General features: G+C 43.8%; 1 protein-coding gene across 35 annotated transcripts in view; it reads left to right on the top strand.

Moving 5' to 3' along the window:
* PDZD2 (PDZ domain containing 2) overlaps positions 1-25643 on the top strand; it is a 345614-nt gene that overhangs the window by 248617 nt on the left and 71354 nt on the right. For 7 of the 35 annotated variants that reach the window (XM_070587089.1, XM_070587087.1, XM_070587088.1 and 4 more), the window contains 4 exons: positions 5377-5878; positions 14984-15126; positions 18342-18474; positions 23538-23693. In XM_070587089.1, coding sequence (XP_070443190.1) covers positions 5377-5878; positions 14984-15126; positions 18342-18474; positions 23538-23693 — 934 coding nt within the window. Of the gene's footprint in view, positions 1-2771; positions 3030-5376; positions 5879-14983; positions 15127-18341; positions 18475-23537; positions 23694-25643 lie in introns of those variants that run through there. The other 28 variants (XM_070587116.1, XM_070587113.1, XM_008537107.2 and 25 more) reach the window with 8 other exon arrangements.

Raw genomic sequence — 25643 nt, 5'->3', positions numbered from 1 at the left:
GTGTCGTAATAACTTGTCTGTAAACATCTTCTCACAGTCAGTGTTTAGCGTCCTGTTGTGTATAGTGGGGACCTGATATCCTCAGATGAAGTGAGAATGTCTGCTTTGGTGAAAAATCTGAGTTCCAGAATTCTTTTATGTGCTCTCTGAGTTATACAATGTTATGGCATTGTGGTACAGGCCAGTGCCCAGTGGGGGCAATCCAAGTTACTCTGAGTTACACACACATAGCTATGCCCATAGTTCAGCTTGGCAGCACTCCTCCATGGGTTCACAGTGTGTGCCAGGCATCAGTAGTCGATGGCTGAATGCCCAAGATGATTTTCAGAAGCACCTGGAGATTACTCCTTCCAAGAGCTTTGGCAGAACAGTCTAGAATATCAAAATTGCAGAGCTGCCTCGAGCCCTCTTTTGATAGAATCAGGGCATGGATAAATAATGTGTGTCTTGGGCCTTCCAGCACCTCCCTGTATTTGCCCCTCTCTCGTCTCCTGCTTCCCTGTCCTTCTTGTTCTTCAAACTCCAGACAGCTTTATCCTTTCAGCTTTTCCAGTCACCCAACCTCACCTGCCGACCCTTTGCCAGGCCTCCCACCCCAGCAGAGCCCAGACTCCAGAATTATGACAGAGCGTCAAGAAACAGAAGAGGTACTCAAAACTTTCTGTTGGATAAAGCACTTTTTGAGGGAAATTGGGAAAGAATGAACCTAGTCTGAAGAGATGTTTGCAAAGGCCAAGTGAAATGAAGAACGACAACACATTTCAGAAGGAGAGTTCTATGCTAGAATTCGAAACCTCATTTCTGGATATGCTGGTCTTTCTTCGTTTGTCTTAAGACCATCCTCGGATGGTCAAAATGAAATAAATTTTGATTGAATTGAATTAATAATTTACATCTCAGAGGACAGTTTCAAATTTTTGAAAGAAACCAAAAAATAATCATATGGCAGAGAATTTCCTAAAAGGCTAATTTTACGTGTTATTGACGAACAGGAGAACTTCTGTTTTTCTAAGTTGTGTGATTGTATCCCATCTCTTCTTTCCCAAATGTTGACTTTGAAGTTTACAGATTCTAATGGTGGGTAAGAATCTGAACAGAGGGGCTGGCCCCATGGCCGAGTGGTTAAGTTCGCAGGCCCCACTGCAGGCGGCCCAGTGTTTCGTTGGTTCGAATCCTGGGCGTGGACATGGCACAGCTCATCAAACCACACTGAGGCAGCATCCCACATGCCACAACTAGAAGGACCCACAGCAAAGAATTTACAACTATGCACCAGGGGGCTTTGGGGAGAAAAAGGAAAAAGTAAAATCTTAAGAAAAAAAAAAAGAATCTGAACAGAAAGAGGGATTTGGAAGTATGAATTAGCCAGGAAGGTGCTGGAAAAGCTAGGTAAGTCATTTCAGTACAGGTGGATAGGGAATGTGAGGGCATTAGATTTAAGGCAATTCAAAGAATTGTAAGAAAATCCCAGCCCGCCCAAAGTCTCTTTCTTGCCAACTTGCTACATTGTCCATAATCCATTCATTACACTTTGTCTTTGAGATGATCTTAGAAAATTCAGTGTCCAGGAAGGAATAAAATACCCTGTCATCCAGTTCCCTGAAGATGTCAGGGTCTTATTTATTGCTAGGAAGCCAGGAAAAGACTGGGAGGTGGTGGCAAACTGGAGATAAACTCCTCTGGCTTTGTAATTTTGCTGAGTGTGGACCTGCCGAAGGAACAAAACACTGTCAGTCATGGAAACTTCCAAGGTTCTTGGAGCTTCCGTGAGAGTCGAGATGGGAAAGATATTCAGGATCTTGTGCTCTGAATCAAGGGCTCAGCCTTTTTTTGGTACCAAAAGGAAGGTCTCCGCATACAACCCGTCAAGTTGCTCAGAGTTGTAGTACAAAAGGTAGAGCCCCAAAAGCCATTTTAAAGGAATTGCCCCTCCAGGTGACGTCTTTTTCAGATTGTTGGTAAATGTCCAAGAGGCCTAGAACAACTTGAACACAAAAGGCGTGTTTCTGTTTTTCCAGGGTGATGTTTTGTTCTTGGCACTGCATCAGGTTCTTTTGGGATGGCCTGCTCCTTTAATCCCCAGAACTCTTCCCAGGAAACTGCGTTCACAATTGTTCGAATGTGAAAGCAACTTCTAGATGATCCATTTTAACAGCCTCACTTTGCAGATGAGGAAACGAAAGCACAGGGATGATGACAGTTTAAGAAGCAGAGCTGCACAGTGGACGTAGCATGGGTTTGGGAAGCAGACAGACCTGGGTCTACCAGTTGCCAGTTATGTGAACTTGGGCAAGATAATTAATATTTCTGAGCCTCAGTTTCTTCTTCTGTAAAGAGAGTTCTTAGGGATTACCTGCTCAAAAAATGAACTTAAAACTTGGTCAGTATTATTATATTTGCTGTTGTTTTTTAAAATTGAAACATAATTCACATACCATAACATTCACCATTTTATTTATTTTATTTTATTTTATTTTATTTTTGTGAGGAAGATTTGGCCCTGTGCTAACATCTGTTCCCAATCTTCCTCTTTAATTTTTTTTTTTGCTTGAGGAAGATTGTCGCTTAGCTAACATCTGTGGCAATCTTCCTCTATTTTTTTTTTTTGTATGTGGGATGCCACCACAGCATGGCTTGATGAACGGTGCATAGGTCCGTGCCTGGGATTCTCACCTACGAACCCCAGGCCACTGAAGTGGAGCACGTGAACTTAACCACTATGCCACCGGGCTGGTCCCTAAAGATGTTTTGTTTTGTTTTGTTTTTTTTAGTGAGGAAGATTGGCCCTGAGCTAACATGTGTTGTCAATTTTCCTCTTTTTGCTTGAGGAAGATTGTCGCTGAGCTAATATCTGTGCCAGTCTTCCTCTACTTAGTATGTGGGATGCCACCACAGCATGGCTTGATGAGCGGTGTATACTTCCGCACTCAGTATCAAACCCGAGAACACTGGACCACTCAAGTGGAGCAGGTGAACTTAACCACTACGCTACCAGGCTGGCCCAACATTCACCTTTTTAAAGCATACAGGTCAGTGGTATATTCACTATGTTGTGCAACCATCATCACTAATTCCAGAACATTCCATTGCCCCCTAAAAAAATCTGTATCTTTTAGCAATTAGTCCCAGTCCTCCCTACCCCTCCCCCTAGCTCCTGGCAACCACTAATCCACTTTCCATCTCTATGGACTTGCCTATTCTGGATATGTCCAATAGATGGAATCATATATGGCCTTAGGTGGTCTAGCATCTTTCACTCAGCATAATGTTTTCAGGCTTCACCCAAGTTGTAGCATATACTTCATTCCTTTTTATTGCTGAATAATATTCCATTATGTGGATATACCACATTTTGTCTATACATTCATCAGTTGATGGATTATGAGTAGCATTGTTTTACATACTTAAGCCAAAGCCAGAAGTTTGGGTGTCTAACACTCAACATGGACCTGTTTTTACTACCCACGCTGGTTTTTGTAACATGTGAGCATATGCATTGTATTAATGGTTTGCTCAAAGAAGCCCTTACAACCTGACTAACTACTCTTAGGATTTTATGCCTTTACAAGAATTTTTCCAGTGTGGGGGGAAAAACCCAAAAACACGATTCAAGGAAATAAAATCTAAATATTGTAGAAAAATTGTGCTGAGAACCAGGTTTAATTTTCATTTTCTAGAGACCAGTGGGCTGATCTTTACCCCTCTTCACCCTGCTGTATTTCATAGAACAACCTGAGGTTTGTACAATATCTTTTATCTACCTGGCTTTTCTGTGTAACTTCGTCCCATGATTTATAGCCCAGGAGCAAAGACAGTTTTTGTTAGCTTTGGTGATGTTTGAGGACCCTTCTCTCTTACTCACTTTACTCCATGGCAAATTTGGAATCATTCTCTTCTTCAGTTAGAGTCACTGTCATTGCAATAACCTGACCATTAGGTAAGAGGAATATATGCCTTTGGCCCATAACTTAGTACATTTCAGACAAAGCTGGTCTCCTCTCCTTACAACCTGGCCTCTTTCCCACGTAAAGACTGCCCCAGCTCTCAGGTCCAATAGTCAGGCCTAGAGGGAGAGCAGCTAGCATGGTATACTGGAAAAGTTGTTTGTTTTTCACTTATTGAGATGTAGGCAAGAAAGCCCCAAGCCTTCTCTTTGTGGGTGCATGAAGATCAGAAGCAGATCTGACTTGTTAAGGATTTGGTTGTTGACATTCTTTGCTTGGGAACCAGTGATGTGTGGAATGTGGCAAGGTTCCAGTGGTGAAGGCATTTCCCTGGGTTCATCTGGGGTTTGTGCTTCCTTATCTTGGGTGACACCAGTGGAGGGTCCAGCCCAGCCTGATTTCCTGACTTTGAGCAAGTATTCTCTTTGCTAAAGCTTTAGTGATCTGATCCTGAACACCGCTAATTACTCATCATATTTGATGTTCTATTTTCTTGTATTCTTTGAGATCTAGAGTCATTATTGTGTGTCAAGCTTCACAGACATTATCTCATTTATATTATTTCCTGCTTCTAAGTGTTTGGCAGCCCTGAAATACGTGAAAAACGACTGCGCCTGGCCCTTGTGTTTTTCAAGCTTAAGCAACCTTCTTTCCTCCCACTACTCCTGGTTGACACAGTTTCCAGCAGCCTTCTTTGTGGCGGTCATCCTATGTCTGCGTGTTTTCCACTTTGTCGCTGTTCCTCTTAATGGGATTCCCAGACTGGAAGTGTCACTCCATGGGTGTCATGAACAACCCAAACTAGGATCATTACCAAGAGGGGAACGTGGTGGTCCTTTAACGCAGCGCACACCCCAGCACTTATTCACCAGCTGCATCTTCATACCAGCCGACATCTCTGCCCCGCCCCCCGGGATCTTTTCTCACTTTAACGGCTGTGAGGCAGAGGTTCCTGTGATCGTGAAGTTGAGTTTTTGATCCTAAGAGCAGAACTTTACATTTACATTTAAATTTTATCCGTTCTTTTTTCCCCTGGGGACTTGTAGTCTTATTACATCAGAACCACACGAATGGAGACTGACACAATTCTGATGCAAGAAATTGTTGAGGAAGTGGAGAATTTTTTTTTAATGATACATTAGGATTAGCTTTGTTAATAGACAACTCCTTCTCTGACTGCCTATCCTAAGGTGCTCTCCTTAGTAAGTTCTAAGCGTTTTGGTTTGTTAGGGGGTTATTTTTAGCATCAACAATTATATAGATTAAAAGGATGAATTGAGTGTCAGCCTCTTTAGGAAGCTTCGTACCTCAATCTGTTGGTCAGGATTTTAATCACGTGGGTCCTGTGTGGGCCATTGAATGTGTCAACCTGCTGCATTGTTCGAGAAGGGTGTTTTGAGGGTTTTAACAGGCACCTGTCTCTTTGTTGCAGTTACCTGGCTGAGCAGTGCTGGAATGGCGGCTTTATCTACCTGATCATGCTTCGTCGCTTTAAGCACAAAGTCCATTCTCCTTATAATGGCAACAGTAGCAACAGCTCTGAACCAGGAGAAACACCTACCTTGGAGCTGGGTGACCAAACTGTGAAAAAGGGCAAAAGAGCAAGGAAGTTTGGGGTCATTTCCAGACCTTCTACACACAAGGCCACCGAAGAATCCAAGAGTAGCACTGGCTGTGAGTTGGACAATGACCCTATCTCTGGCCTGGACAATGGCCCGGATCCCGAACTTGGAAATGGTCATGCCTTTGAGCTAGAAAATGGTCCAGATTCTCTCAAGGAGGTGGCTGGACCCCATGTAGACCGGTCAGAAGTGGACACAGGGACAGAGCATAGGATTCCAAAGACAGATGCTCCGCTGCCCACGAGCAATGACAAACGCCGCTTCTCAAAATCTGGGAAGACGGACTTCCAATCAAGTGACTGCCTGGCACGGGTAAGGTTTGGTGTGATTGTAGAACCTGAATTTTGAAAAGAAACATTGTTTGACATTGCTTTTAAGGTTGAGAAAATATATCTAAGATGATCTTGTGTTTAGAAGCCAACAAATTTATTAAGATAAACGATCAGAGGACATAACAATAACAAAAAAATCCAAGTCATTTTATCCCACTTAAATAAAGAGCCAGTCAAGTGATCATAAGTGGAAAATTCAAGCCTTCTGTGGTATAATTTGAGTCATATGAGTCCCAGATAAAGTACTTGAAGTGTACCGTTATTTATCACTGCTGTCACCAGTGGAATTGCCACTGCAAGGCCAAGAATTCCTGGTGGCAGTCGATAGCATAAACATCCCAGCCTCAGTATTACACAGGAAGGATGTCCAACATGCAGGGAAGCATCTGCCTTTGTTTTTAATGCTTCAAAACCAGTGACATTTTCATGGGATCTTATTATTACATTGCTGAATTCCAGTGAAGTTTGGAAACTTCACAGAAATCTCTGATACTATGGTATCCAGCTGTGATGGTCAGGGCTGATCTCACCTAAAGGCAAAGCAGATGTGGTATATCCTGAATGGTAATGGATGCGCTTCTAGCCTCAAATTATCTCTGTCATTAGAACCAACACTCTCTCTTTGAGTTACATTTCTTTAGGGTAAGCGTATTCGTTCCAAGAATCCTCTTAGCAGATATTCCTCTGGGTTCCCAATGAAGCAGTAACTTCCTAGGTGGCTTCTGATTGGTTTCTTCTCTGACTCAAGAGATGCCCTTTAGGGATGAAAGAGAAAGGTAGAAAGTGGGCGCAGAGAAAATATCAGGTTCAGCTTTGCATCCTGGGAAGTGGTGCCCTGGGAGTGAATGTAATTTCTGGTAAGGCTATTTCATGTATTTTTCTGCAATTGTAGTCAATCGTATAATGGATTGAGAAGAAACAAAATAACCCTCTTTTAAGGGGCCATGTTCCTTCATTTGAGGAGCCAAGTAATCTTCATAAAGCCTTACACAGAGGAGGCATGTTTGTAGATGGAAGATGTGAATGAATCAGAAGAAAAAATTAATGTCTCTTATCAAAGATTTTCTACCAAATTTATGCCCCCCCAAAAAAGGATTAGGGGCAATAAAAAAGATTATAATGTACCCTCCTCCAAATGAAAGGCAATAAAAACATTATAATGTGTTCCTTATCAATGAATACTATATCTTGATATGATTTTCCCCCTAATGATTAGCTTGTGAATGCAGAAAGCCTATGGTGAAAAAAGTTAGGAATTGTTGGTTCCCTTAATCATTTTGAAGGTTTAAGGTACCAAAGGAGGTTGATTCTCACATAGTTCAAAGGGCAGGCATTAATGGGGCCTACACTGTGGAAATAATTTGGAATGATTTTAAAAGAAAAACAGCACACCAAACTTTTAAGAGACTACCATCCTCTGCCCATCCTAATTAAAGACAATAAGATAAAATTGAATTTCTGAATCAGACTATCTGACGAGAACACATACAGAGTTCCTTTGCTTGGTTTTTGTACTCAAGGTCAAATGTCCGCGAAGATATACTAAATGAAAGAGTGAAAAAAAACCAACTTCAGTCTTTTGCCTTTGGGGCATTTTTTTTTTTTTTAAGCTATATGCCTATAGAAAGGAGAAACTTGCCATCTGGAATTTGCATTCTTCGCAATTGTCCATAACCTAGAGACTGATTATTGACCCTGGGTTATACTTTTTGTCTTGGAAAGTCAGACTGGGCCACACACTTTCTCAAGCATGAATATTCTAGCACCATTTTCAACCCCAGCAGTGTCATCATTAGATGCTTTACCCAGGATCGATAGAGTGGGCGAGAAGTAGGTCTTCACAGCTTTCGCCACATCCTAGTGGCACCTAAATTGGAACCAGTAAACCTTCACAGAAGGTTCTTGGGCTGAGTGGGTTTTTTTCACTCCAGGATGAGCCAAAGGTCATGCTAAAATGGAATTTCCAGAAAAACAAAAATTAGCTAGTTACCTCTTAAGCCTTTGGGGTAAAAAATTCCATTCTATTTGAATAATGGGAGATTAAACATGTCAGCATTGTTCCGTTTCTGCTTTATTAAGGATTTAATGTATCTACCAAGACTTAATAAATTACAGAAAAGCCTTACAATGATCATTCAGACCATTTTCATTTGTCAGGTGCTTCTTTTTTCATAGACCGTTATTTGTTAGATGAAAATAAATCCTCAGTCTGTTTTTATATTCTGCTCTCCCTTAATGGAGCTATAGGAAACAGATTTCCTTTAACAAATATCTTCTTTTTAAGAAAGATTTGTTTCTATAAAGTGGTAACATAGCAATACCTATGCAACCAGATTAATTTTTAAAAATTGCAAAAGTTGGATCTATTGTCTAAAACATAAGACTCTCCTCGGAAATAGATAAGCAGTTCTAGAAACGAGTTCAGAATTCCTTTTTCCCTGTCTAATAAAGATCATGACTCATCCAAGGTGGCAGTTCTTGCAAGCCTGTTTATATATGATGTGTATTTTTGTCATGCTGCGTGGTAAAAATGAATACAACCAAACTTAGTTACACAACAAAGAAAAACAAATCCTACCATTTGCTAGCCAGGTGAATTTATTTACAGCTAGTGCGTGTCTCTGGGTCCATTGTGGTCTTACCCCAGTACTTGTAATTCACCCTGTATGGTACCAGACCTCTTCCCTAGGCCTTTAGCAGAGACCCCAGGAAGGCTGCCCCATGTCTGAATCTGCAGGAAAGGATGGGGAACTGAGAAAGAGATTCACACTCAAGACATCTCCTGGGTGGTCCCTGATAGTTGCAACAAGTAGGGCAGCATGAAGATGATGCTTTTCTAGGAGGCCCCCGTGGTCACTGGGTGAACTTATATCCTCCTCTGTGATAATGTCTCATAAATCCATGTCTGTGCCTTCACCTCTCTCCTGAGTCCCTGGGCTTTCGACCAACTGCCTGCATGATGTCTCTATCTTAAATATTTCACATCATGCCTAAAATTCAGTGTATCACATTCCCACACCACCAGGCATGCCCCAGTGTTCCAAGTCTCATCACCCACAAAGATGTCCAAGCCAGAAACCTGAGATTCAACTGGTGACCACTCATCTTGGTTTGTCCAGAACTTTCTCCAGTTTTGCACTGACAATCCCATGTCCTGGAAAACCACTTCATCCTAGCAAATTGGGAGGGTTGGCATCCTGGAGTAAGCTGAAGTGCTGCCCTCTCTCTTATACCATGTCCAGTCAATCACCAAGTCCCGTCAACTCCTGCTCCCTTGAGGATCTCCCTGCTCACGCCACTTCTCTTTCCCCAGATCCCACAACTTGAGGTCAGGACCAAGCTGCTTTCATTTCTCATCTCATAGTGGTCTCCTACCTGTGTCACTGCCCCCACGCTTATCCCATCATCCCTGTCCCTACTGGGTAAATTCGCCTACTGCAACCAGAGGGCCCTTTCTAAAGAGCAAACCTTATCTCACACACACACACACACACACACACACACGCACACACACCCTTTTGGTGGGTCCATTTTGCCTTTGGGATAACTTCTGAACACCTTGGCCTGGCGTAGTGTGTGAGCCTTCATGATCTCTCTGCTTACCTTTCTGCCTCCATCTCTCACTGCTTTCTTCCTCCCTGATTTGGGCTGACTTAGCTACAGTTTTTCAAAAGGCCATGCTCACTCTTGCCTCTAAGCCTTTGCAGAGTGCTCTTCCTGTCCTAGCTCAGTGCCCCGCTCCTGTAGGTGCTCTGTAGATATTTACTAATGGAGGCACCCCAGAGCACCAGGCCTGAGATGGGACAGCATGTTCCAGCCTTAGTTCTTCCATCCCCAGCTCTGTGGGCTTTGGGCTGCTGTGTCCTTTCTCTGAACTTCCATTTTCTCACCTATAAACTGAGCATTTTGGTCTGATGACTTAGGGACTTCCACTCTGACATTATGATCATGCATTTCTTCATTTCTTACTGATCATTCTAAATAGGAAGGAATAAGCAAACAGTCTCAGAATAAGTTTGCAGCTAGAGCCAGAGCATTTATTGTAGTGCAATTCTACTTGGATGATGTGTCTTCTCACATTTGGAGCAAAGATGCTGTTGTAAAATTTTATTTTTGGTTCCAACAGAAGATGAGGTCATTTAAATGCTGCCGAGACAGCTCCCTTTAATGTACCACTTCTGTTTTGATAAATAAATCCCTTTGTTTGCCTCTGTGAAGAGAGGCACGTGTGAGCTCACATGGTAACTGGCGGTCTGTAGGAAGGGGTAGCACTCCAACGTTAATACAGAAATCCATAGCGTCCAATTTTGTGTGGTTTGGCTTTGTCTCAACAGGCTGACAAAGTCTCATTGCCCTTTAAGCCAGTGTAAAAGGAAGCAAGGGCCCAAGCCATCTGTCTAGACAGGATTTGTTTCAGAACTCAATCATCTCTACAACTGGATCGGTGTTCAAACACTGAACATTGGCAAACACACAGGTCTCCCATCTGTGTGAACTTCTTAACATCAGTCTCAATAAATTGTGAAGAACCGTAAGATTGATGGATAAACATTCTTTGTTTGTTAGTTCACTGACATTTATGCAATATTGTTATGTACTAGGCACTGTTCTAGTAGCAAGAGAACCCACTGGTAAATAAGAGATAAGGTTCCTGCCCCATGGCATTTATCACATATAGGAGGCCACAAGCAATAAATGGACGAATAAATGAATCAGAATGTTAGATGGTGACTACAAGTACTATAAATGAAATAAAACAGAGTGAAGTGAAAGATGGCGACAGTGACATGGGTGGGGGTGCTAATTGGTATTGGGTGTCAGGGAAGACCTCATCAAAGAAGTGACATTGAGCTGAAGTCAGGATGGGGCAGCCCTGCAGAATCTGGGGGCAGAAGGTTTCCAGGGAAGAGCCAGCAAATGCAGCTGCCCTAAGGCAGGAATGATAGAGTGTTCCGGGAGCAGGGAGACTGAAGCACAGTGAGTGATGGGGTGGGGAGCCCTGGGAGGTGATGAGGGAGATGCGGGCAGGGCAAGATCGCAAAGGTTCGTATATGCCGTTGCAAAGAGTTGCACCATCTTCTAAGTCTGGTGTGGAGCTGTGGGTAGTTTGAAGCTGAGTGCATCATAACGTATGTTTTTGAAACTTCACCCTAGAAGTGTAATGGAGAATAATGCATTGTAGGAGGTGAAGAATAAAAAGAGAGATCTGATTGGAGGCTATTGTGGTAACACAAGCTAAAGATGCTGGTGGCTTTGACAAGGGTGGTGACAGGGAAGAGGAGCAGAAGTAGATGCATGTGGGATCTATTGTGCAAGTAGAGCCTACAAATCTTGCTCATGGTTTGGATGTAGGAAATAGAAGGAGGAATCAAAGATAACTCATTGGCTTTCAGGTTGTATGTCCTGTTTAGCTTGAGTTGTCGATAGTGCCGTTCCTACTGAGATGGGAAAGAAGGAGAGTCTTGTTTTGACCATACCAAGGTGTGTATTAGATACCCAAGTGGAATTATAAGGAGGAAATTGGAAATATACTTGATATTTTTATCTTTGATTGGCCTGTTGGTTTTTGGCCAGTGCCAGGTTTAGCCTCATAAACTGCAGGCACTGGTCTTATTTTGAACTCAAGACTTCTATCAGCTATAATAGGCAGCCAGACGTAATACTGACCATTGTGCAACCAAGACTGATAACATCTGCCTCTTCCTGTTTGTGCCTTCCTTTATGTTCCTCTGAACTCCTTCATTAGATGTTTGAGAAATTCCAGGGCAAGGAAACTTGCGTTGATTTCTTTGAACTCTCCCCTCATAGTTTCTGCTTGTGTAATTATGAGAAAAATTTATCCATGTTATTGAAGGAAAGTGAAAAAGAAGATTTGTTTCTTGACTAGGATGGTTGGCGGCTATATTACAGATTGGTCATTTCTGCCCTCTGAAACCATTTTTAGTGGATATGTGTTTTGCCCTGCTTTTAACTAGTTGTGTGTGTATGGGCAGGGGTAGAAGTGTGGAGCAGGTGTGTGGGTGTTCTTGATGAAAGTTATTTTTAATGCTTTTTGTCAAATATATGTTTACCATTATTCACTCCCCATGATCGTAGTTTTGCATGTTTCTTTTCTCAAGTGCTATTTCTAAAAGTATTTAAAAATTAGAAAGGACTGTGTCTAGTATTGTCACACTGTCTGTGAAACATACTTCACATGTTCTGTTTAACAAAAGGAGGATAGGATGGGAGAAAATGATGGTGTAACTAGTAATGGGGATGCATAGGTTTTTACTAATTTGGGCTAATACCAAATGGGTTTTCTTGTTTTTCACTTGCAACATCTTTTTATTAATAAATAATGAACTCAAATTACTGGTTGTGTTAGTGCGGATAGATAGCTTCCTTGTTCAACAATTAAAATCTTCTCAGTTACTTGATTTTTAGATGACAACCTCACTATTTACATCTCAGTGGAGTAATAAAGCCTTTTAAAATATATTACTTATTGAAATATAATCCACATACCATAAAATTCACCATTTTAAAGTTGCTTTTAGTATATTCAGAGTTCTGCAACCATCACCACTATGTAATTCCAGAACATTTTCATTATGGGTTGTCTTATTTCTGGACTCTAATAATGGTCCCTGTTGCTCTTGGGAAAGAGTTCCACAACTTTTCGGTCCTGGGAGAGGGAGGAACACTTTCACACATCTTCAAGACCCCAGGAGCTATAACTTACCTTCTAAGGAAAAAACAAGTCAAGCCACCATTCTGCTCTAGTTTCTCAACTGCCCATTGAGGTCCAGGGAGGCAGCCACAAGGCTGACCCGTGTGCTCGTCTGGGATGCTCAGCAAGCCAGGACAACAGCTAATCAGCACATCCCTGAATTTGTTTCCTTTGGGACCATCCACTAGGCCATAGGGTCTCATGTACTGGAAGTGTTGAAAGTTGCCATCTTGGCAGTTGCACTGATTCTCAAGGGTGGCTTCTTGGAAGTAGCAGGGCTATGAGAGACTCTGAAGGCCAGGGAGGCTGTTTCTGAATGAGGAAGAGAGAAAGGTATTCCAGAGGTCAGAGGCAAGACACCAAAAACCGTGGAGTCCAAAGTGAGACGATTGGATGATATAGGGATCGTTGACAAGTTCATGAACTACTGTGGTAAGCCAGTGACTTCTGAAGTTACATTTGGCCAGACAGGCTTCATTTGTCTGTGGTCAGCGGATGAAGGAGACAGTTGGCACCCCTGCATAGTGCTGGAATAATGGAGCCCCACCAAGCAGTGCTGTACTAGAAAAAGTGTAGGATCCAACAGGTCTCTGTCTGGTAATAATTTCCCCAGACATTCCTATTGCTGCACACCAGTGACCATTCAACATCTGTTTTTTTTACTGTTGCATAAAGTTTCATTTTAGTTTCTGACAGTGTGTATTTCAGATTCTCTAAATGCTTCACATTCTTTCTCTTTTGCAAGCAGCTTGAAAGGGCAATTTGCCTTTTTCTAGGGGGATGATGGCTTTGTCCGTATTGGGCCTTAATGGCTCCATTGGACCTTCGTGATGGATGAAGAGAGCAGATGGCTTTTGTTTTCTATGTTGAGGAATGCATTGTGACCCATACCCATCCACCTAGAGCTGAAAAGAACTACAGGGGTGAGCCTAAGTAAGACCCCAAAATAAATCACTTGGGAAGGTTTTGCTTTCATTTCCCTGAACAGCTAACTATCTGAGGGAACTCAAACATTTCACTGTGGGCATGTTTGTGTCCTTGGAGTGAAACAGGGAGTCAAGCGGAGACTGAACCAAAGCAGAAAAGCTAACAGTGGTCCAGAGGACTTAGAGACACTTATTAGTTTTTTTAAAAGATAGATTTTTAGGGGCTGGCCCTGTGGCCGAGCGGTTAAGTTCGCGCGCTCCGCTGCAGGCGGCCCAGTGTTTCGTTGGTTCGAATCCTGGGCGCGGACATGACACTGCTCATCAAACCACGCTGAGGCAGCGTCCCACATGCCACAACTAGAAGGACCCACAACGAAGAATATACAACTATGTACCGGGGGGCTTTGGGGAGAAAAAGGAAAAATAAAATCTTTAAAAAAAAAAAAAAAGACAGGTGACTTCTGTTTGCACTTGTCATTAAGTCACTTTAAAAAAAAAAAAGATTTTTATACAGGTTGAAGCTTTTTTTTGAATGTATTTAAAGAGTGTACAGACTAATGTCTATGAAAGTCAGTGACAAATTCATCAATTGATTTCCTGTTTTGGTTTCTCCTACCAGAGATCTCATTTATGTTTTGAGGAAGTTTAATATTCAGTGTGATGTTTTCACATATATATGCATATTTTATGCATGTATAAGTAATAGATGATACCTATCAACATTTATTGTGTATCTGCTAGGTGTCAGGAACACTGGTATCTGTTTCCATAAATACCTCATTTAGTCGTCACAGCAAACCTGGAAGTATTAATGATTATCTCCTCTTTAGAGGCAAAGAAACTGAGGGTTTTAGGCGTTAGGTGACCTTCGTAAGTACTAAGAGGCAGAGCTGGGTTCAAACTAGTTGAATTTCCTGGTGCTGAGACCCAGCTTTGTCTTCCTTTCATCTTCCTTTATCACTTAGTAGCTGTGCATAAATAAAAGGAACTCAAACAACCAGTGTTTACACGCACGTTGCTATCTAGGTTTCAGGCAGAAGCATCTTCACTTAACAGGATCCTGGTTAGGGAATTTGATCATCACTCTTGCTGTGCTGTCCGGTATCATAGCCACTAGCCACTGGTGGCTATTTAATTTAATTAAAATTAAATGAAATTAAAAAGTCAGTGTCTCAGTTGCCACTAGCTACATTTCAAGCTCTCAACCTGAGTGGCTTCATTTTGGATCGTACAAATATAGAACAATTCTGTCATCATAGAAAGTTCTATTGGACAGCACTGCCAGCTAGAGACTTTGGTCCACCCAGAGAATTTTTTCTTCTGTGATGATATGTGATACCTGTTGACAAGTAATGAGTGTTTGGCCTGACCTGACAGCTCCACTCTCCTGTGTCAATGCCGTGTGTCTGTCCATATACTTCACAGTGTGCTCACTTTTTCTTCCAAGGAGGAAGTTGGCCGGATATGGAAGATGGAGCTGCTTAAAGAATCGGATGGGCTGGGAATTCAGGTTAGTGGAGGCCGAGGATCAAAGCGCTCACCTCACGCTATCGTTGTCACTCAAGTGAAGGAAGGAGGTGCCGCTCACAGGTGATTAGATAACCCTCCCCCTTTCTCTGCCACCTTATCCTCTCCCTGCCCTTCCCTTCCCCCAGGTGCTAGGACTCTTCCATTGGTCCAAGCCCTGGTAATTACAGTTCACAAGGATGATGCTGGAGCCCAGAAGGAAATTGGGCACTAGCAGTTCTGATTAAACACACCTCTGAGCACAGGAAGTGGCTAATTGCTGGAGACACTGCAGTATCCGCCAAACCAGGAAGGAGAAATTGGATTTCTTTCTAGTCCAGTTTGAGTTGCTAGTGAATATTACTTATCCTAATGTGGGGGATGCTAGTAATATGTAGTTACTTATTGAGACCATGCCATTCAAGAGAATACGCCACTCCTGACATCGTAACTCCCCTAAGACTGTGGCGAAGGACTTGGGGAAGTGATTGATTTTCAGCGTGACCACAGTTCATGTGCTGTGTCAGGGTTTGTCAGGTCTGTCAGGATGTTACGCACACTTATGTGCATGTGCCTCTGTCGTGCAGATGGGGAAGGGCAAGGGGTGAATGTGAATTTTTCTCCTTGTGAGCTGAAAACCATTCATATTCCAAAAGTTCTCTTTTAATCTGAACAATTATCTGAAGTAGGGAGAGGGACAGTGCTTAGGCAGAGCAGGTACAAAGAAGAAGTCCGTTTGGAATTACAGGGATGGCGCTGTCCCAAAATGTAAGGCATGCTCTGGCTGTGCTGGCTAATTGCTCCCATGTACATAGGGCGTCGAGGATTTGCAAGGCACAGTGGGGCATGTACATAGGTTGCATGCCCACATGTATTCAGTAGGTGTATAAAGCTAGAGTTTCACTGATGAGGGAGGTGAGTCTAGTCTGGAATTTGCTGTTCAGTCCAGGTACCCTGATACTAAAGGGAATGTGACAAACCAGAGCAAGATTGGCCTGCCCAAGACAGAGAGGGCACTCAATAATATATCTCATGGGGTGGAGTTAAAAGAGCTGGAGGTATTTTCTCTGAAGAATGGAAAACTAAGGAGAGGACCAGGACACTATCTATCAAAGTGTTTCATGCTCATCAGTCTTCTAAGTAGAAAGTAGGATGCTAGTAACTAAAGTAGAGATAAGATTATGATCGCCAGTTATTTGGGTGGCAGTAGATTTTGAAGGATGAAAACCTGCAGTAATTTTTATCCAGAAGAGCATCGTTAACTTCCCAAATGATGTACACTTTAAAGAACTCCCATCAGGTAGCTGTTTTTCCATTACTCCTAGGTCTTGGGTTCCAGTCTGTCTTTGGAAAGCTGGCAATTAGGAAATTCCTGTGCCCAGAGATGAGCTTACATAGAACTGTTCTTGTCTATTTTCTATGTGAGCTGTTTCTAGTGGGTCTCACCATTTTCTTTTCACTCTCAGTCTGGAATTTCATGTCTCTCTCTCTACCTCTGGGGTGTGTATTCACAGTGGGGCATTCTAGTTAATAACAAGAGATGAGAGAAATGGAATTAAAGAGGGAAATAAGAAAAGAGATGGGATCAGGGATGGTCTTGGTGGTGGTGTGGATAAGTAGACCCAGGAATACTGGCCAGAACCATTGTATTCTTGGACCTTCTCCTCCAGAGTGGCCTACCCACACACCGCCTGGAAGTTCCAGTTAGTTCTCTGTGCTTTGTCTACTCCTCTTCTCTTTCCATTCCAAGCAGCTCGTGGGGTCCTTAGCATTTCTCTGCCTTAGGGATTTTTGAAGGATTGAAAGCAGAAGCAATCAGAAGTTTCTGGTGCCTTCTGTCTTCTGTTAAAGCCTAAATTCATAAAAGAGATTATGATACATGCCCTGGAGGATGGAGAGAAAGAGGGAGAAACTGGTGAGGGAAGGAAGGATAGAGAGAAGTTGGTTGATTCTTTGAAAGAAAGCAAGATGGTGAGTCTACAGATTGGAAAGAAACAGAAGTGGGTAGACCTGGAAGTCATGAAGACATGCACCAGTCCCACAGCAGCACCCTGGGTGATGATGTAAAGGGGCTGGTGGAACCCTAGGCTTAGGGTCCCTCAGCCTCACCAGATTTCCTGTCCCCCATTTACCAATGGAAATGAAAAGCCTCTGCCTCCTTTGGGATCATGGGAGATCTGAGCATTGGAGGCTGTTGACCCACCATGATTGAAGGGGCTTGCCCAACGCTCTGGCACAGTGTGCCACTCTTGACCTGTGATGACTGGGTCTCCTGCCAGCCCAGTGGGAAGGAAGCTCCCAGTCAGCTGTAATTTAATTGGAAGGAAATAGAGAAATAGAATATGTTTGTACACCCATATTGTAGACGAGGTCTGATACCTGCAACAGTGGCAAATTAGCTAATTTCTATGTTCTTTTTTTTTCGCCGAGGAAGATTAGCCCTGAGTTAACATCTGTGCCAGTCTTCCTCTACTTTATGTGTGGGATGCCACCACAGCATGGCCAGCAAGTGGTGTAGGTCCATGCCCAGGATCCAAACCCACAAACCTGGGCTGCTGAAGCAGAATGGGCCAAACTTAACCACTGCAGCACAGGGCCTGCCCCTCTATGTTCATCTTTATATTCATTCTTCTGTTTGTGAAGCTCAGCTGCAGGGACACAAGGATGAAAAAGGGGCTGAGAGACTTTATCTTCAAGGTCCTCTATGTGTGTAGAGGGGGAGAAATGGATGTATACATGCAGTGTAGTGTCACAGGGCCCACAGAGGACATCTGGCCATGGGCTTGTCACCTGGGAAGAGAGAGACAGTGGGATAGAGAAGGATTGCTGGTGAGATTGGACTACCTTCACTTTTTGCAGCTCAGCCGAGTGACTCAGCCCTGTGCTGATGACTCAGTCATGAGGGTGGGATGACACATAGGGTTGAGACAAGAATGACTTGACTATCCTAAATTAAATCCTGCCACCTTGGGGTCTGTGTTCCTCTATTATTGTCTCCACCTGGATGGAAGACATTTCATTGACATCGACGCAGGATATGGTGGTAACTTTAGAACGTGCCTATTACTAAGCGACCATCTGAAATCATGGAACTTTCCACTCCTCTGATTTCGAATCTGGACCCAGCAGACTAAAGGATATAGCAATCCCATCCCAAGCATCTCTGGTCGTACCTATTTCCTCTTTAGCCCGATTTTTACTCTCCCCTCCCAAAACCCTCCCCAGCTCCAGGAAAGTGTCCCTTCTCAAGCCCAGAATGTCTTGACAAGGGATTTTGTTCCCCATCTCCCTTTCCTCAGGGATGGCAGACTGTCCTTAGGAGATGAGCTGCTGGTAATCAATGGTCACTTATTGGTCGGGCTCTCCCACGAGGAAGCTGTGGCCATTCTTCGCTCAGCCACTGGAATGGTTCAGCTGGTGGTGGCCAGCAAGGTAGGTAGTTTGTTTCTTTAAATATTTTAAATGGTGGTAGTGAATTTGGATTTGAGCCTTCCCCATACCACTCGCACACGCACGTGTGCCTGTGTACTTGGACATTTACCTTGGGCCATTTAAACAGCCATGATTCTACAGTGCAAGCCCACAAGGGGGCCCTTAGCTGAAGTGCATATAATTATTTTGCTTGCCTTTAAGGGTCTTTGTAATATACTTAGGAGATGGAAAAGCAATAATAGGACTAAGGGAAAGGTAAGAATGGCAGGGTGGAAGGAAGGACAAGGTAGGGAGAGGAGCAGTTTGCTCAGGGAGAAGCCAAAGAGGAGATGTGGGAGTTCGCTGGAGAGCGGGGATGGGAGAGAGGTGTGGAGATGGACAGCATCCAGGTCCAGACAGAACATGGTTCAGGGCCCTGGTTCTGACTCAGGGCCTCACAGAGTATTGGTGCTGGAGGAAGCCTTGTGAATCCTCTTTGTCCAGGCACACCCCGCCCCACCCCCCTCCACCTTTATTCCTCCTCAGTTTTACAATAAGATAGGGAGGCAGAGTTTCCATGGCCGGCTCCCACCTCGCAGAGACCTTGTTGCTGTCAGCAGTCCCAGGACCCATACTTTTGATGTACAACTGGTGTTTGTCCCTTCCATCTTGCTGCCTTCTCTTCTTCAGGAGGCCTCGGGTTGGGGCTTCTTGCACCCCCACCCCCGGAGTGTGCGAAAATCGTGCTGATGTCCAGGGCCCCTAGCATTGCTTCCTCCCAAGTCTGCCCAGCCTTACTGTGCAGTAAAGGCTGCAGTACTCCACAGCTGTGTGACGAGAAAGGGGCAGAGCTGGGCTCTCTTGGTCCTGCTCCGTCGTCTCATCGTGCTGTTGAGGAGACAAAGAAAGCACCCATCTGGCTGAAGAGCTAGTGAAGTGGAGCCACGGGGCTTCGTTCCAGTTCAGGGCAGAATTGGTATGAGGCGACCCCAGTCCTTAACCCTTCACAGCAATACGCTCTTGCCAGTCTGGCTAATTTTCCCCCCGTTATCTCTGTTATTATTTTTGAACCTAGCATCTACAAAATTGTGTGTATTTTCTCTGTTCGATTGCAAGGTCCGTTGCCTATTTTGGGAGTGTTTAATAAATAGATTAGAAGGATATTTTGAGCTCTCTGAAATATCTGCCTTGCTCCCTTTACACCTTTTACCCCAAAACCTTGACCTTGACTCTCAGGCTTCCAGCAAGAATACAAAACCTTGGCAAAGACCTGGCAGGAAGAGTTGGTGGCATCAAGGCCCTGGAGGCAGGAGTTGAGATGCTCTCCATTCATAGCCCCCTCCTCCCCTCCAGAGATACCATGGGGCAACCTGGCGTCTCCTCACTCGGGGTAGGGAAGAAGAGCAAAGCCAGGGATGTTCTCTGTAGCCTGGTGAATTCCACAAGAAGGGAAACAGTGCAGGGAACGGAGGAGCCAGTTCCCCATTTGGCCAGCTGTGTTGGGAGTTTGAAAAGCATCCCTCGGTCTTAAACACATACACACAGAGTCATATGTTTGCATGGCCCACCTCTCCGCAGTCTGTGGCTTAAGAATGCAGGGATTTCTGCACAGGCATTACTCCATGTCCACCAGACCTTTATTTCTATGCCCACTTCTTTCTCCTGCTAGTTTGGAAAAGGGGGAAGGGAAATCTCTTCTATGTCAAGCTGTTATCCACAAACAGAGAAAACATAAAATAAAAACAAAAAAGGGACACTCATGGTTAAAGCTAATAATTAAGAGGCATACATGGGATTTTGAAAACAGATCTTGATGCCCAACCTATGATCTCACTTGCCTACTTAAAGGAAGAGAGGACACTAACGTGTATCAGATGCCCACTGGGCGCCGGGTGCTTCTTACCTATTATCTTATTTAATTCTTAAAATAAATCCCATGAGACACATATTCTTTTTTTTTTTTTCATTTAAAGGATGAAATTAAAATCTTAATGGTTAATTAATTTTCCCAAAGGTCATGCGAGCAGTGGGTGGTTTCATGCTGGGTCTGTCGGACTTCATAGTTCATGCTTCTTCCTGTGCACCAAGCTGCCCCTTGGTCAAATAGGATCTAAAGGACACCAGAGCCAATGGTACTAGAAAAAGGTGACATATTCCTGCCAGAGGCTTTGACTTGAGGGACACCTGCTGGGGTCTTTGTAGCCCTGAGCAGCGGTCCAGAGCCGAGGACTGAGGCTCCATTCTAATTCTTGATCCACTGGCTCTGGGCCATCGGTACAGAGCTGTGGCCCCAGAGCTGACCCAGATCTCATACGAGGGACACCGTCCCTTCTTTATATGCTCTGTTTACAGCCAGGCAACACACTGCTACAGCAGCTGCCTGCTGTTTGTTCCTAAACTTCCTCAACACCATCCAAGGTGCTCATCACGGAGGAGAGAACAGAAGAGTCAATCTTTGGGCCCCTCTTGGCATCCGTTCCTCTTCTTTATCCCACAAGAGCAAGTAATCCACGGGCTTTGTTTCTATCTTTATATTTGAAGAGAGGGAGAAGAAAAAAAGAGCTTTTGGCTTGGTGAATATAAGGGATAATAAAAATATAAATTATCATTATTGCAGATAATAGTCACCTTGTCATAAAACTTGATGGCATTGTTTTGGAAATACAGCAGCTGCTTTCTTCTGGAGAGAGTGTCTCGTGTTTCCACACAAATGTGGTGTTTATGGATACTTAGGGGCTTAGAAAGTTCTCGTGGCATGAATCAACTCAGAATATCCGAGTTTGTTTTGATCTTCCCAGAAGTACATGCATAGCAATATGGATTTCTCTTGTGCTCTCCGTTTTTTTTGTTTTTTCATTCTTGGTTTTTATTAACAAGTAATAAGCATTTATTATATCTAATGTAGAAAACCCAGAAAAAATATAGAGAAGAAAAAAGGTAAAATTTTCATAATACCACCAATAGTACTATCCATTAACTGGTGTGTCCTTCCAGACAGGAAGACATGTATGCGTGTGCAGTATGCACACACGTGTTTTCTTTTAAATGGAGTCAAGCACAAGGAGGCAGAGTGTGCCTGGAGGCAGACCCCCCTGGACTGAAGTGCCAGCACAGCCCTTGAAAAGCTGTGCATCTTAAGCAGGTCACTACATCTCTCTAAAGCTCAGTTTTCTCACCCGTACCATAGAATCAGTAACTACTTCCTGGGATGTTAGGAAGATGAGATGACATGAGATAAAAAGGGCTCTGCACAGTGTAGCTGGTCCCAAGCACGTGGACCAGCCTTTATGGTTATCACATACTATTATTACATCCATTACATTGATTACATGATTATTACATTATCACATATCTATTATCACACCCATTATTAATATGGTTATTACATGTACTTTTAACCTGCTTCTTCACTAAGTAACACACTGTAAGAATCTTTCCACATCAAGAAGTACCTTTCTGCAGCATCATTTTTCATGACCGTGGAGCATTCTATCCTGTGGCTGTTGTGAAATTTACTCACCAGTTGGGACCTTCATCTTTTTTTTTTTTTTTTTTTTAACTCTTTTCTGTTAATGGTCTAGCAGAGTTGACATCATAGAGGAGGACCGAACTCCATTTTTCCTTGATGGCTCTCTTTGCTTCCCTTAGGCGAGGTCTAACAGTATACTCTGCACAATCACGGATCTAAAACGAATGAGCTTCAGGTACCTTGACGGTAGAGCCTGCATGAAACTAGTAACAAGTTTCACTGTCACCAGGTGCCAGCTCACTAATCGTTTGTCACATCCATCGTTTAAGATGGGTATTTTTTATTGTTCTCTTTTCTTTCAACCTCCAAGGAATATGCTGATCAAAATTTTCCACGTTTCCTTCCTTGTAGAAATGGCTGGTGGGGGGGTGGTGGTGGAGAATGAGGAGAGGACACATTTCTCCTTTTTCTGGCCTCAGATCAGCCCTGCGGCCCTGGCCCCTGGTGTGATGTGCTGTGGCATTTCCCTGGAGAGCTCTCGGCTCCTGTGTGTGCCACATTATCATTTGAGGTAGTCTTGTGGCCTCAATGATCTCGCCTGTATCCCACAACGCACTCTGACCTTATCTGTGCGTAGGAAGGAAGGGCAGTGTTGATGAAGCCCCCTCTACCGTCTCATCTTAATGGATGCTAATTCCAGGTATTTTTGTTGACCTTTAAAATTTGTTCAAGGGCTGCTTTCATTGAAAAGACGTTATCGGTCTCCACTTTGGTGCTATGATTCAATAATCAGTCTAATCTCTTTCTAATGAACAGATGCTTGTGAGATGAGCACTGGGGGAGAGGAGGATAAAATGGATATTTGAGCTCTGTCCTAGGCCTGGGGACACAGCCATGAGGAGAAATGGTGTTAAGTTTGGGGAACTCTCAGATAAGCAGGGGAGATAGACAAGTATAGTTAGATATACACTGTGAGGTGATAAAAGAAACAGTGAAGGATGTTAGAGAAGAAAGGAGGGGCACCTGGAATGCCTCCTGAGGGGATCCAGGAAGGCTTGGAGAAGGAGAGGATGCTCAAGCTTTGCCCAAAGAGGCCTTAGTCAGAAGAGGAAGGTTGGTCTAGGCAGACGGAGCTGCTGGTGGAAAAGGCAATAGGGTAAGGGAGAGCCTGGCATGTGAAAGTCAGTATGGCTTGAATGGAAGGTGGGCTGGAGGAGAAAATGGACAGAAAGGAGTTTGGAGAGCTGGGCAGAGGCCAAATCTCTAAGATGCTGGCCTGCCAATGAGCTGGCTTAAACTGTATCCTGAAAGCAAGAGGGAGAGTTTCAAAGGATCATTAAGTTCAGGGAGCTCGGACTGCCCGCAGAAACATTCATCTGAGAAACACAGATTCTTCAGGGGAAGAAAAATTAGTTTGGGTTTAAACTGAGTCCACACCCCTGACGTTTGGGGTAAGCTTGCAAACTTGGAAATTCAGAACACACATTCCATATAGTCTTTGGGTTGGGAGCACCACGACCACCCACAGGTGACTCTGCTGGGTTTTCCTTGACCTTGACCCAGAACTGCTTGGTGCCATGGGGTAATTCGTGGGCCTTTAATTGTGTCCCCATAGGAAAGCTCTGCAGAGGACCTGCTGAGGTTAACATCTAAGAGTTTGCCTGATCTGACCAGCTCTGTAGAGGACGTGTCCTCTTGGACCGACAACGAAGACCAGGAGCCAGACGGGGAAGAGGACGAAGGGACCAGCTCGTCTTCCATCCAGGGAGCAGTAAGTGAGCCTCTGGTTTCCCAAGCTGCTCTGCTGGAGTGATATTTTCCTGAAGACGTGGGTGCCAGGATCAGAGAGAAAAGCTTGACATAGGATGACAGAAACCAGGATGGGAGAGGACCACAGGGCATTCTTTTAAGTTTTTCTTCAGAATCTTCCTGAAAAATCTGCAAAAAAATCTTTTCATTTAAGAAAATACATTGAAACTGGAAACAGGATAAGAAAGCAAATGGATATTAAGTGGGTGTATCAATTTCTAGGATGCTTAATAATATATTTAAGGATTTTATTGCTACTTCTTGATATAGCGTTTGAAAACTATTGTTTGTGAATTTAAACTTAGATGGAGAGATTTCTGGTTGAAAGGGAAATGTTAAAATAACACAAAACCAGGGCTGGCCCAGTGGCGTAGTTCTTAGGTTTGTGCGCTCCCCTTCTGCAGGCCAGAGTTTGTGAGTTCGGATCCCAGGCGCGGACCTACACGCCACTCAGCAAGGTATGTTGTGGCAGCATCCCACATACAAAATAGAGGAAGACTGGCACAGATGTTAGCTCAGGGACAATCTTCCTCAAGCAAAAAGAGGAAGGTTGGCAACAGATGTTAGCTCAGCAACAATCTTCCTCACCCAAAAAAGTAAACCGCCTGTTGAGGCAAAGGTGAATAGAGATGTCTTACAATTTTAATCAAACCAGGGCTCTCACATGGCTCCTAGCTTTTCCTTACACAGCCTGTCACGTCACGTCCTCATGCTCTGCTCTCGCACACTGCCTGGAACACAGAGGCAGGAGGCTTCTGGCTAACTCTGTTTGCATCGTGGCTCTGTGGTCTCCTCTTTGTACCCCAGATCTGACAGATGTGTCGTTTTGAGAGTTATGTTAACCCTTGTTAGCTCTTGTTACTCATCCCACCAGCCACGGGGAGGGCGCCCTCTTTTTGCCATTTGGAACCTCTTACTCCTTCCTGCCAGCACTGAACGTAGGCAGCATGGATAAGCATTGGAAAATTAGTTTTGCTTATAATTTAGCCTCAGGAGACAAAAAGTGCCTCTCTTGTTACATTCACACAATATGCTATTTCAATTTAGGAAAAAAAGTTGCTTTTCCCCTTTCTTTTTGATCACTGGAGATTCAGGGCTGCTGAGTGTGGTTGTGCAGGTTGTGGACTGCACAAAGTTGCCACATCTAAGGGAGCATCACTCACATCATAGGCTCTTATATTTATTAAGACAGTTTTTTGGAAGATGTGAGTACAGAGTTTTGCCCCAACAAAATCAGTGTATTAGGACAGCTTTCCAGTGAAGGAAGGAAAACATCTTGAAGAGCAGCCTTTCTGAGATTCGTCACCGGTGTTGTACAGGCTCATCGTTGATTTCCCACATTTTTCCAGCTGCTTTCCCCTCAAAGGAGAGCTTTCTGAGAAGACCCGCAGTAAAGCAGGTACAGCAGAGCTGAATGAATGGGATTGACGTGAACAGTTTCGAAACAGCTGTGAGATTCTTCCATTCTCTTTGTATCATGACACCATTCAGTGGCTTTCTTTACTTTTAGTGCGAGTAGAGACCAAATTAATTTTCCTGGTCTACACTGCCTCCCTGACCGACCCTGCCTACTTCTCAGACCTCAACTCGCGCCAAGCTCAGCATCACTCCTAAGCAGCCACCACACAGCCCCTCCTGCCGTCCCTCATAATAGCCCCCGTCTTTGTGCCACAGGAACTTTGCAAATGCTGTTCTCTCTCTCTAGAGTCATCTTTGCCCTGTTGACTCCTGTTCATCGTTTGGATCCCATAGTTTTACTTCCTCAGAGAAGCTTTACTGAATATCCCCCCTCTGTATTAAATCTCTCAGCTTTCATACTGTGACCATGTGACTCTCCTGTGAGCTGCTTGTCACATTTGAATTTGTGACCATTTGATTAGGATCTGTTTCTCCCATCCAACTCTGAACTCCG

The sequence above is a fragment of the Equus przewalskii genome, chromosome 20 (assembly GCF_037783145.1).
Source record: "Equus przewalskii isolate Varuska chromosome 20, EquPr2, whole genome shotgun sequence".
In the NCBI taxonomy this organism is placed as follows: domain Eukaryota; kingdom Metazoa; phylum Chordata; class Mammalia; order Perissodactyla; family Equidae; genus Equus; species Equus przewalskii.
Note: the sequence above shows the minus strand (reverse complement) of the source record. Positions and strands in the feature narration are given on the sequence as shown.